General features: G+C 47.5%; 1 protein-coding gene across 1 annotated transcript in view; it reads right to left on the bottom strand.

Moving 5' to 3' along the window:
- Nucleotides 1-13,583, bottom strand: part of GARNL3 (GTPase activating Rap/RanGAP domain like 3) — a 149,559-nt gene that overhangs the window by 122,914 nt on the left and 13,062 nt on the right. The window contains exon 2 of the mRNA XM_040482368.1: nucleotides 9,951-10,121. Coding sequence (XP_040338302.1) covers nucleotides 9,951-10,121 — 171 coding nt within the window. The remainder of the gene's footprint in view (nucleotides 1-9,950; nucleotides 10,122-13,583) is intronic.

The following is a 13,583-nucleotide window of genomic DNA, read 5'->3' as shown; positions in this document are numbered from 1 at the left end:
TCTGACTTCAGCTGAAGTCACGATCTCATGGCTGGTGAGTTTGAGCCCTGCTCTCAGGCTCTGTGCTGACAGCTCAGAGCCTGAAGCCTGTTTTGGATTCTGCGTCTCCTTCTCTCTCTCTGCCCCTCCCCTGCTTGCACTCTGCCTCTCGGTCTCTCAGAAATAAATAAAAACATTAAAAAAGATATGGAAAAAAAACAAAACAAAACAACCAAGATCACTTCTATAGGCAGGCCTGTCAAATATCTGAGGAGGGCCCTCATGTCCCCTAGGGCTTTTCTTCTTTACAAGGGTCCAGGAGTAACACAGGAGGGTCGGGTGAGCTAGACTGGGCAGGGAGAGCACACAGGCTGCTTCATGACTTTCTCCAGGGTGGGGCCTGGAGAGCACCCCCATGTGTTCTCAATCTCGCTATCGGCTGCTGCTGGAAGTGAGCTCCATTAGACAGCAGATTCAGGAAATTTGTTTTGAGTCAGAGATGAAAATATTGTACATGTTGCCTCAGGTTAATATCAGAAAATTCATTTCAGAGATGAATACGATGCCAGTAATATGAGCAAACAAAGCAAACACGATGGGAGCCATCACGATGCAAGAACTGTGACCTCGTTCGCTAGTCGTCGGTTCATGAAGTTCACGTTTCCTACACCCGGTGCTTGGTGTCTTTCAATAAGCAGGTAACACAACTAGGTGCAAGTGACGGGCACTGTGACATTAAAAAGTGGACAAGACGCAAGTGCCAGACTCATCCCGCTGTATACTTACGATCCTTGCCGTTTACTGCATGTTAAATTATAGCACAAAAAATTCTTTAAAAATGTCAGACAGAGGAAATACAGAACCTTGTCCTTAAGCTTAAATACATATCTACATGGGGGCACTTGGGTGGCTCAGTCAGTTAAGCGTCCAACTTTTGGTTTTGGCTCAGGTCACGATCTCATGGTTTCGTGGGTTCAAGTCCTGCCTTGGGCTCTGTGCTCACAGCACAGAGCCTGCTTGAGATTCTCTCTCTCCTCTTTCTCTGCCCCTCCCCCACTCACTTATTCAAAAATGAATAAACTCAAAAAAAAAACCATATACATACAGAGAAATTACATGTGCATAAGCATTGCCTGATACTTACTCAGCTCTGTCTAGCCCACCATTAATTCACTGCTTGATTGCTCCTTCATGAGCCCTCAGTTCTACAAACTGTGAAATGGGGCTTGATGGATGAATGAATGAATTCAACAAATACTGATAACCATAGTACCTTCCTCACAGGGCTGTTGGATTTATGACAAAATACACACGAAGAAGCGCTTAACATGAAGTCTGCTTTGAGCGCAGTAACTATTTGACTAACCAGAGGTTGCACTCCACGCCTCTCACTAGGAAGATGTGTGTGTGCCTGGAGAACAACACAAAGAAAAAAAAATCTCTCTGTAATAGCTACGGTTTGTTATAATCCAAAATGTTCGCACTTTAGGAACACAGCTGTCGGGAGGGAAAAATTTTCCCTCTACCCTCTTAAGTTCTGTGATGGAAGTTCTGTGATGAATTAAACAAACAAAAAGATAGATTAACAAGAGACAAGGCATACACACTTGCTTTTTAATTTTATGTGCACAAGGTCCCCACAGACGAGAAAGCCCAAAGAAGCAGTTAGACTCAGGGGCTTGTATATACCCTTTTAACAAAGGGCAATAAAGTGTGGAGAAGTGACCAGACAAAAGGAGGGTCTGCGGCGTCTAGGAGTGGAAAATCATGGTAAGATAAATACACGGGCAAAACCAACGGTAGATCCAAGTAAGGCTGAGTAAGGCTCATTTAGGCAGACACATCTTAGGGCCTTCTCTGTCTCTGGTGAGAAGGGTTATTCTCTTCCTCTGGGTACAGGAGATGGGAGAGGGCACCTTTACAAAGGGAAACTGATGTCCTGCCTTTAAGCAGAGAGGGGGAGGGCAAAAAGTTCTTCCCGTGTGTGGTTTTCCTCCATTGCCTTTAGCTCAAAATAAGCTTTATGCCAAAGTAGCATATTCTGGGGTGGCATATCCTGATTCCCTTCATACCCAATAACCCATATGTGAAGAATTCTTAGCCTCAAGTGTAGAAATAAATGCCATGGAACTGACTGAATTTTACCTTGAGATGACCTAGGAGAGGGGAGTGGGGAGGCCCAGGCGACATTTTAAATGATCTCTGTACCGTCCTTCTAATTTTCTGGGCCAATTTAGATCCACCCCATGCTTATCTGTGCTCAGTTCTCCTGCAGGCACGTTCAGACCGCGTGGCGGAAGAAAAGCAGCTTACTTTGTGCTTTTAAGGTCAGACTATATTTTTGAAAGGTTTTCTAAAATGTTGACTTCGCTAAGCTACTCTGATTCTGAGATAGTGTAAGAAAATGAGACTATGAAGCCTAGGGTGAGGAAGAGCTTTTAAAGGAAGCAAAGTAATGGATAAACCAAACTTACAGAAGTGTAGGAGGCAAAGTATTTTAATAAGAACGTCTATTACTATAGAAGATGTCAGGAGAACAAGTGAGAACGAGGGCTTCCCAGGCCAAAATAGGACTTATAAAAATGAGTGCTAGCGAGGGGAATTTAGGGCAGGGCAGCCTAAACTATTTCCTTTTGCTCCATAAAAGCCACAATCAGAAAGAGTAATACTATCTAGTCACTATTTATAGTGTGTCCTTACAGCATTCTGTGCCGGACTTTGAGATGAGGTGAGCACCAAAAATGGGTTGCTGGCCCTTGAGGACTATAAAATTTGAAAGAATAGAAAACTCGAATAGTCAAAGGAATACAGTTCTTGGCAACAGCATAACCTCCTTGGGGAAACAGGATTGCTTTTTAGCGGTTATTCCTCCAGGGGACGTTGGGCTCCGTGGTGAGTAGGGCACAGGCAGCCCGGGTTCCCCTGGGGAAGGGCCAGGATGCCCTGGCAGAGCAAAACCAGCATTCTTTGATCATGAAGCAGCAACACAGTCTTTTAACCCCATGTCTAGCCTGGATGGTGAAGATCCGCATTCCTCTCCTTTCAATTCAGGCCACCTACCTCCCTGGGGACCTCACTGCTCCCGTGCCTTCAAATATTACCTCTAAGCTAATGACTCCCCAAACCAAAGCTCTGATTTGGATCTAACTGCAAACTCGACTTCCAACTGCGGGCCCGACTTCCACGGATACCCCAGCAGGCCCGGACCACACTCACACCTGCTCCTGCGTGCGCAGCTCAGCGGAACTGCCGTCTTTTCTCCGGTAAGCCACTCGAGGTGCAAGGTTCAGGGCAATCACCTATGCCTTCTCTCACATCCAGCATCAGATCGGTCGCCGGGCCCGGTTCCTGCTGCCTGCACAGTGCCGCTTTTGAAAGTTGACTGTATCTGTGTATTTGTATTTCACTCTCTGAAGAGGGAACGCACTCACTTGGTTCAAAACCCAAAGAGCCTAAGAGGCTTGTAAGGCTGTAACAGCGAAAGCCTCTCTCTCTCCTGCCCCTTCCACCCCCATTTCCTCTCACATACCTCCCGGAGACGCTTAGCCATTGACAAAGAAAAATACATATTCCCTCTTCCCTTTTTTTTTCACACAAACGGTAGCATGCTATATACAATTCTGCTCTTTTGTTAATTTTTCATTTAATGTACCTTGGAGATCTTTCCACATCAGCACCAAAAAAAGCTCCCGGATTCTTTCTTATGGCCACAAAGTATGCCGCTGAGCGGATGCATCGTGTATTATTTAACCAGTCCCCTAGGTACTGGTTTTCCATTGTTCGCTACTGCGAACACTGTGGCAGTGCACAGGTTTCTCTACGCCAGTTTTGCACCTGTGGGCATGTACAGAATTCCAGAATGTCTTTCAATCCCTCACCCCTCCTCTCCTCTCCGTTTCCACGTTCCCTGCGTTAGCTCGGGCCCTCATCACTGCAGACAGAAGCCTCCTAGCTGGCACCTCGGCTCTGTCACCCTTCATGTAACACCCAACAAATATTTAGTGAGCACTTTCTATGTGCTACACGTTCCGCTAAGAAAGGGAGGAACAAGAGCGGCAAAGCAAGCAAGCAAGCCAAACCAGACACTCCGATCTAACGAGACCCACACAAATCCTTGCCTGTCTCAGCATCGTGGGAGCCATAGGAGCTCACCAGTAAACCAGGGCTCTGTGTTTGGAGCCGGTTAAGAATTAGCGACAGGCGTCAGGCAAATGGAAACCAAAGTATCAACTTCCTCACTGTCAGAGTCTCACTGGCAAACGTGTGGGCTTCCTACTACTTTCTCGTCCCTCCAGTTTAGACCTTGGAACGAGCCACTTGTGGGATACTTGCCTGAATGGCTGCCAGCAGAATTGCTGTCCCTGGATTGGCGCACTCGAACAGGGGAGACCGAGGCAGACGAGGACTAAGGTGTGTTTTTCCAAATGGAAACAGGAGAGGAGATAACACACAAGATCTGCGGGCAACCAAGCCCCGAAGGCGAGAGGGGGAAGGGAGGACAAGACAAGCCAGTGGTCCAACCTCTTCCCTCCACAGGGGTGGAGCCGAAGTTTCACCAAAGAAACACGAAGACAGGGGAATAGAATAGAACCGAAAAGCTTACCTTCTAGCACTGTGTTTTAAATTTACATGGCCCTTCATTCAGGAACAGACTAGGTCTCTCAAGGCTTTTGGAAGCTGTTTTAAAATGTCTAAGTACAGGGGTGCCTGGGTGGCACATTTGGTTATGTATCCCACTTTTGGTTTCAGCTCAGGTCACGATCTCACAGTTCATGGGATCGAGCCCCATGTCGGCCTCTGGACTGACAGCACAGAACCTGCTTGGGTTTCTCTCTTTCTCTCTCTCTCTCTCTCTCTCTCTCCCTCCCTCCCCCTCCTCCCCCCCCTCACATGCTCTCTCAAAATAAATAAATAAATAAATAAGCCTTTTTAAAAAAGTTGTATAATGTCTTGAAGACAAACTCTTCCAAATACATGGTCACTTGCCTCAAAAGATCAAAAAGTAAACCACTGCCAGTTCAGCCTAGTGAGGGGGACATAGAGTTGGAATTACACGTCGTAAGCAATCCAACTTTTTGGTAGTATATTGTCACGAATCCTAGGAAAGACTGTAAAAGAGAATTCGCAGGTAATTCAAAGGGGATTAAAAACTCTTCAAACCTTCTTCCCTCCCCTTCTGGCTGACATCTGTTTAAGGCAGAATGGCCCTCAATAGCCATCTTTCTATAGCTTTCCTGAGTTTTCCCCTAAGGTACTGAGCTGAAACAGGTCTAGGAGGAAATTTTACCTCATGTAGGGTCAGTAATAGTCCTAAAACAAGGTTATGAGTTCAGAGAAGTGGGGATTGCAGAGTCTTGCAGTGTGCCTCCTGCCCTCCCTCGCCAACCAAAAATGTGTTATTCTCCAAAGTGCCCCACAGCTTCCCAATCATCACATTCAACTGTCAGACTGCAGTTCGATCTGCAAACTTTTGGTTGCATTCGACACCTTAATCCAGCCACCTGAGTGCCACCTAGTTCTAGGGATTCCAGTTAAACAGGTTCCATGAGCCACATTTTTGAAAACATGTCCTAAGTTATTTTTGTGATCAGTCACAGACCACTCTATGTCTTGAAACCCCTCCGCTGGCTTCTGTGACCCATTTGAGTCCTGTTCTCCTACATGCAGACCATCCTTTTCTTCTCCAAGGCTGCTCTGCTCACCAGGGTAAACAAGAACCATCTTCGCTTCCCCTGGCCGTACACTCACCCACAAAACCAGGCATGGACACGTGGCTCAGACTGGCCAACTACAGTCCTTCCCCAGGGTTCTTTTAACGAATGGGAAAGATCTTTCCTCTTAAGTTGTGTGCTGCCTGAGATCACACTGCCTGCTACATGGTGACAACTCACAGACAGTAGGAGACAATGGGGCCAAGAGGCACAGAGAAGCAGGGCTAAGAATTACGAGAAGGTAAGGACTAACAGAGAGCTGGACTGACTTGGCAGCATTTGAGTCCTTGGATCCAGCCATCCCTGAAGCCAGATCTGTCCCTTTCCTTAGTTTGGTTACGTGAACCCAAACGTTCTCCTTTTTTGGCCTAAACTAATTTGGGTTGGGTTTACATAACTTACAACCAAGAAGACACATCCTAGTCCATCTCTTAACTGGCTCCTGGCCTCATTGCCGTACTTAGCTGTGAAATTAACTTTGCCGAAGTGGGGCTCCAACCATCATTTGCGTGTCTCCAACACCATTCAGAGTCCCCCAGTGGCCCAGGGATTACGTACAATTTTTTACATATTCCCCCCCCCCCCCGCCCCCCAGTCTGACTTTCCAGACTTCCTACTACTGTACCACACAAGAGGCAAACCAAGTTCTGGCCATCTAAAATATCCTCCTCTCCCTTCTCTACCTATTAAAATCCACTTAAGAAAAAGAGAAGGAAGGGAAGTTCTCCCTTTTCAAGGTTCTACTTCATATTATTCTCTCTGAGAAGACTTTCCGAAGCACCTCGTGCCCTCAGAGATGTAACTGTACCCCTCTTCAGTACTGATGACATTTACCTAATGATCTCTGTCTTTTGTCTTATTCTGTATTGGATTTTGTACCGTATCCTCTCAGGGTCCCCTTGTTAATGGCAAGACCAATCACTCAGTGGCCTGAGTCAAAACTCAAAAGGTCACTCACTCACACACCCCCCCACCCACATATATACCACTCTAATCTTCCTCTCCAATACTGCTTGAATCAATCCCATGGTTCCTGCCACTCATTAGAACCCTTCTATCAACCTCCCTGGCCACTCTCATAGGGCCCCACACCACCAGCCTTATCCTACTGCAACCAAGCTGCCCACCAACACCACTCATTTTTCCAATAGGCAAATCTGATTATGCTATGCCCCATCTTAGGGACTCAAGACCAAACTTCTTAGTGGGTGGTTAAGCCTTGCCACTCCCCAGGGGGAAAGTAGGCTTCTACCTATTTTCTCAGGCTCACCGCCAGCCACTCCTCAAGAAGCACCGGCCAAACAAGGCTGTTCACAGCTCCCCAGACACCCAGTGTGCTTTAATGCTGCTGGACTTCGCACATGTGGTCACCTCTGTCTGGGGAGGCCTCTCCCACCTCTGCCTGGCAAAGTTCTCACCCTTCAAGTATTTCCTCCACTGGGAGATCTCCTTGGACTGCCCTAGGGAAAAGCGCTTTCCTCAGCCCCCTTCATCTGGAAGGAGAGGCTTTCTTTGCATCCCCAGTACCTGGCACAGGGCCCTGCACAGCACATGGGTACTCAGTGAATTGTTTGACATCAGAATATGTCCAGATTGGTGTCCAGATTGGTGACCGTTATATTCTTCACTTGAATATGTATACATATATATTCATACATATCAAGATGCCTGTGCATGCGGACATTCCATAAATACTTTGCTGCTGACTGCATGGCTGAGCACCCTGAGGTTAGGAAACTGGCACTGGAGCTGGGCAAACCTAGGTTCAAATCTCTGCCTTGCCCCAAGCTGTGTGCCCTGGACATGTCTCTTAACCCCTCTGGGCTTCAGCTCTCTTATCTATAAAATGGAGTTAACAATGGCCACCTCGTCGGTTTTTCATGAAGACCATAGGAGAAAACGCATTTAGGACGTTTGCACACCTGTCTACGCCCATACCACCCTGAACACGTCCGCGCTCGTCTGATCTCAGAAGCTAAGCAAGGTCGGGCCTGGTTGGTACTTGGACGGGAGGATCTTTGCACAGGTGCCTGCTACACAGGTCATCAATAAATACTGTTGAATGAATGAGTTAATGAATGAATGAGCAGCCCACAGAAAGGCAGCGGTTCTTAAAGACACATCTTTACACATCTTTCTAGCCCGTTTTCCAGAGAACCCAACATGGGGTTCCCGGTAGATCAGTTTCAAGTCCTGCCGCTGAGTGTTCACCCTCTCCTTCGGGCTCTAATCACCCAATCACCAGGACTTGGTCCCACCCTTAATCAGATAACTCACCAATAGGGCCTTCCAGGTGCCAACAGTGGGCGGTTTTTTTTTTGTTTTGTTTGTTTTTTTACGTCTCATAGGCTCTCTTGCAGTCTTGCCCGCCCCTTTGCCTGCGTCATGCGCGCAGAGCACTGTGGGGCTTGAAGTCTATAACAGGCGGAGTCGGTCATGACCCTGGGTGTCAGGGCTCTGCCCCGAGCTCTCTAGAGACACGCGAGCTGCCCTTCTCTCCGCCTCACCCTCGAGAGATGGAGGGTCTACCTTGCCAGCAACGGGATCATTTTGCTCTGATAATTCAGTGTTTACTGAAATTTTAGATTTCAGTTTCAGATTCAGTTCTCATATTCTCATTAACGGGCCATTTATGGAAGGTATGGCGGTCGCTCTGAAAAGCCCGCGGTGACTCCCCACCTGCCCTGGTTTCCCTGGAGAATCCACTACAGAACTAGCAATCAGGAATTTTTCTAAACAGTGTGAACCTTGTACTTTTTACACTGCATTATCTCTTAAGATTATAAAAGCTATCAAAGGCTCCCTCCCCAATTGCCTAAGATATAAAGTTCAGAGCCCTTAGCTAGGCATATAAGCTGCCTGACAACTATTTTGTATTCATTTCATTACGTGTGGTCACTTTTGTAAAAGCAGCGTTTCTCAGCCTTTGCCGCATATGAGAATCACCTGGAGAGCTGCATAAAGTATTGGTATTTGTGTCCTACCCAGACCTCAGAATCTTGGAGGAGTGGGCGCAGGCCTCTTTGTTCTTAAAGTTCCTGGGGGATTGATTCTCATGGGCAGTCAGCCTTAAGAGCCACTGCTCTGACGCCTGTCAAAACTGCAGGAACATACTTTTCATGGATGTGAGCCTTTGCTCTGTAGCTCCCCCTGTTTAAAGAGGACTTCTTCCCCTGTTCCTGCCCTCATCCCACCAGGCTGATCTCAACTGTTTTCCCTTTTCTTCCCTGTGCCCCAGCCGAGCACTTACTCCTAAAGCACTTTAATACATGGTTCTTTTCAAGCAAGACTGGAGTTATTTGGTTACTTGCCGGTCTCCCTGGATAGGCTCTAAGTTCTGTGAGTGCCAACAGAAAAAAAAAGAGTCCTCTTTTGCTTATTCCAGAGCCAGTGAATCAGAATCTCTCGGGTGGGGCTCAGGCAAAAGTTGTTTACCAGCCTCAGGGATTCTGACTCCTGCCTCCAGCTAGGAATTAGCTTCACAAAAGCCCTGGGTATAGCGCATATTGGTAAATATTTGTCATATTGAATTGATGAGGCATATTGTTCGTTTTTTAAGTCAATCATGTTGTTGCACCTGGTCGCCTCTGATTCCCCTAGAGAACCAAGCACCATGTCTCGTATTCTCTTCTCCATTCACTCATTCATTCATCCAACAGGTATTTTTGGTAGATCATAACAAAGCCCTGGGGATTCAGAAGTAAACAGGAAAACCCAGTTATCACCCTCTGGGATGCGAGCCTACTAACACATTAGCTATGGTATAATTATTATCATTTTTCAGTAGTATTGGATTCTTTCCCCTTTGTATTCAAGGATAAGGAAACGGTCTTATTCTCTTATATCCCCAGGATGCTGCTGGCACACAGAAGGCATTCTGTAACTGTTTGCTGAATCAAGGCAACACATAGCACTTGTCACCATTTGTAAGTATTTATTTGTGCGACTATTTGATTCATCGCTATCTGTCCCATGAGCTGCAAACCCCCGGAAGACAGGGACTGAATCTATTTTGCTCACCATGCCTGACACAGGGCCTGGCCGGGGTGGGTGCTCAGTTTCTAGTGCTAAGTAAATAAATAATACACGAGTAAGGCATCACTAAGAACAGAAATTCCCCAACCAAACATCCGCTCCCCCCTCCCTCCCTTTTCTCCCCAAAAAGATAAAGAGTACTTTCTTCCTGCGCATTAAAGGATTTCAGGTTAGAGTGAGCATGAGCCCGAGCCCAAACAGATGATGTTTCTTTTACTTACTTACAGGTTGACCTGGGACTCTACTTCAGGGTCTTTTGTTGGCCACATCTGAAGAGGCGGGATGCCAAAGGAGAGCGACGACTTGGCTTTCCATAGAAGAGTTTGTGCCATCTGACTCCCGCAGGACCCCTTCGTCAGCGGATCCATCGGTGGGCCTGGAGGCTGGGGTGCCGAGCTGAAGCAGAAGGAGTTGGGAAAGGCACTGAGAGCAGAGGAATGGCAGGCCGATCACTGGCCTACTCTGACACTGTCCCCTAGAGGCCAGCCCCATTAGGAAGTTGGGGGCGGGGGGCGAAGCCAAGGCACTTGCCAGACCCAGATGCCCCACCGAGACAGTAGCACCCCCTCGCTGTGCGGAGGTGATGCCTGGGCGCACTGGGGGAGGAGTGCGCCCCAGGACCCATGCAATCCTCTCACATCCCTCAGTACTAAGCGAAGTCATCCACTGTGTCAAGAGCCAGTGGGGTCTAAGGTAAAAGGAGGACCAGTGGGCATGCAAGCTGTCACAAACTCATTCAGAAAAGGCAACATTTGGGGCCCCCCCGGGTGGCTCAGTCGATTAAGCTAAGTCTTGATTTCGCCTCAGGTCATGATCTCGCAGTTTGTGGGATCGAGCCCCATGTTGGGATTCTCTCTCTCTCTGCTCCTGCCCCGCTTGTGTGTGTGCTCTCTCTCTCAAAATAAGCTTTAAAAAAGAAAGGAAAAAAAAAAAGGCCACCTTCATTCAGTAAGAGAAAGCTCTGCCTAAAGTGCTTCTGGAGAATCACCAAAGGAGGGACCTCCCGGCCATCACTGTGTGAGTCCAGGAGTGCTTGGGTCTTCTCTCCTCATTTCCAATTAAAATATGCAAAAAAAAAAAAAAAAAGCCACTAAAAGGGCCTATACTCGCAACAACACTGTAGATGAAAAGAACCAAATCCACACTTCAAGACTAAAAGCATACACAGACCTAGGCTGCAAAAGCCTGTTGAATCAAGCGGCGCACAGGAATAAATCGAGAAATGGGTTCCTGCAACCTGTCTGGCTCCTTTCTCTGATGACACAGCGAGGAAGGTGGGAAAGGTAGTTGTGGGAGGAAGGGGCGGCTCTGTGAGAGAAAGGGGGATATCTCTGCTCCCGACTGGCCTTATCTTCTGAGCCAATTAGCAGCCTTCTTCACTCACCTCTACTTCTAGTGACAAATAAGCAAACAAAATCCAATTACGCGGAAATGCAAAAGTAGAAATAAAAAGCTATGTGAGATGACGCTGTGGCCAAAAGGGCCTCTTCATAATGCCTTCTCAGTAAAGACTGTGACAAGGCCGAGCGCAGAAGGCCTGCTGGCTCAAGCAGCAGCATCAATGAGGAAGAGGCATCTGCACGGGGAACCACCATCCTGCCGCGGACTGGATGCCAAGAGAAGGGAGTCTATACAGGCTGGTGGTGTGGAGCCAGACAGGCACTGCCCACTCGCAAGCTGCTACAGTGGTACCAGTGAGGCTGCAGGCATGTTAAAAAAGAAAAAAAGTCCACCGTTGCCAGGTCGCCCTGGCATCTTCCTTTGTGAGCCATGACCCAGCTTCCCCCCTGTGGCTTCCTGGCCCCAGGGAGCCCACAGGCTGCACACCTGAGCCAGACTTCCAGATAATCTTAGCCTAGGATGGCTTTAGGCTATTTATCTCGGCACCAACCAGACAGACACCAAAGGCCCAAGCCTTCCACATCTGACAAACGGCAAGAAACAAGGATCTCGGATGTTATCAGTTGTTCTTTACTCAGTGAGACGCGCCCCCCCCAAGTCTTCAGAAACCCAGACTCCCTAGAATTTATGGCTGCCTTAGCAATAAACAAACTAACCAACCAACCATGAAGCAGGGCTTCCGGATGAGAGATACAATTTTTGTTTCCTTTTGAACCCTCCAGACTTTTTAAATTACAAAAAAAAAAATTACTTATATGCAAAAGATTTATTAAGATTGTGCTCCTAGGGGCACCTGAGTGGCTCAGTCGGTTAAACATCTGACTCTTGATTTTGGGCTCGGGTCGTGATCTCATAGTTCGGGAGTTTGAGCCCCACGTTGGGCTCTGTGCTGACAGCGTGGAGCCTGTTTGGGATTCTGTCTCTTTTTCTCTCTGCCCCTCCCTTGCTCGTGCTCTCTTTCTCAAAATAAATAAAAATAATCTTAAATTTTTTATTTTAATGTTTATTTTTGAGAGACAGAGAGAGAGAGAGAGAGAGAGAGCGCGCGCGCGCAAGCGAACATGAGCAGGGGAGGGGCAGAGAGGGGCACACAGAATCCTAAAGCAGGCTCCAGGTTCTGAGCTGTCAGCACAGAGCCTGACACGAGGCTTGAACTCACGAACCATGAGATCATGACCTGAACCAAAGTCGGATGCTTAACCGACTAAGCCACCCAGGCGCCCCACTAAAAATAAACTTAAAAAAAAGACAAAAAAAGCGCGCTCCTAAAAGAAGCCCACAAAGGAGTGGAAGAAGCAAGGCAGGGCCATGAGGTTTCATTTTCAGGCAAAGTCCTCTGAGGGGACAGCTTCAGGTTGGGTGAGCTGGGCTGTCCAAAGTGGCCACCACTTGCCACATGGGACAACTGAGTAACTGAAATGTGGGCAAAGTGAGATGTGGAAGCATGAAATGCACATTGATTTCAAAGAGTTAATACACATACAAAAGGATTTTGGACATCTCATTAATAACTTCTAGATTGATTACATGGAGATAAAATTCTTTTACTAGCAGAATTAATTTTTTTTTTTTAATTTTTTTTTCAAGGTTTATTTTTATTTTTGGGACAGAGAGAGACAGAGCATGAACGGGGGAGGGGCAGAGAGAGAGAGGGAGACACAGAATTGGAAACAGGCTCCAGGTTCCGAGCCATCAGCCCAGAGCCTGACGCGGGGCTCGAACTCACGAACCGCGAGATCGTGACCTGGCTGAAGTCGTACGCTTAACCGACTGCGCCACCCAGGCGCCCCGCAGAATTAATTTTAAAGTGGCCACTAGAAAATGTAAAATCACCTATGTGGCTTGCTTTAGATTTTGGACAGCACCTCAGCTGTCCCGCCTGAGAGAAGGAGCTGAGGGCCAAAGGTGGGGTTGGGGCAAAGCCCCAGGTACGCAGAGCCCTGCACGAACGCACAGAGCAGCTACAGAGGAGCGAGGGCAGCGCATCTAAGAAGAGGCAAGGCTGGTGTGGGTGTTGGAGCCACAGTGCACTGAAGAGGGGAGGGGAGAAGGGCCCAGAAATAGTGAGGGGACCTGGGGGGTACCTGACTGTGCCCACAACATCCATGTCCACTCCCTTCCTGCTTCCAGTTACCACAGCGGTGGATCCGTAGGGCTCCTTTCTCTACCTGTCTGCAAAGCTTGGTGGGATGTTTACATATGCAGACTGTGCAATATTCTGGCACTTTTCTACCTAAACACACTCTTAGACACCTCTGTAAGTCAATCACTACAGGTACATCTTTTTTTTTTTTTTTTTTTTTTTATTTAAGCAATGTCTGCACCCCAAGTGGGGCTTGAACTCATGACCCCAAGATCAAGAGTTGCATGCTTTTCTGACTGAGCCAGTCAGGTGCCCCTACAGGTACATCTTTAATACAGAATATTATAGAATGAGATAAACCTTATATACGGCTT

This window comes from Herpailurus yagouaroundi, unplaced genomic scaffold (genome assembly GCF_014898765.1).
Source record: "Herpailurus yagouaroundi ecotype Mexico unplaced genomic scaffold, PumYag 160, whole genome shotgun sequence".
Lineage (NCBI taxonomy): Eukaryota > Metazoa > Chordata > Mammalia > Carnivora > Felidae > Herpailurus > Herpailurus yagouaroundi.
The sequence above is the reverse complement of the archived record's forward strand: the minus strand, read 5'-3'. Positions and strand labels throughout refer to the sequence as shown.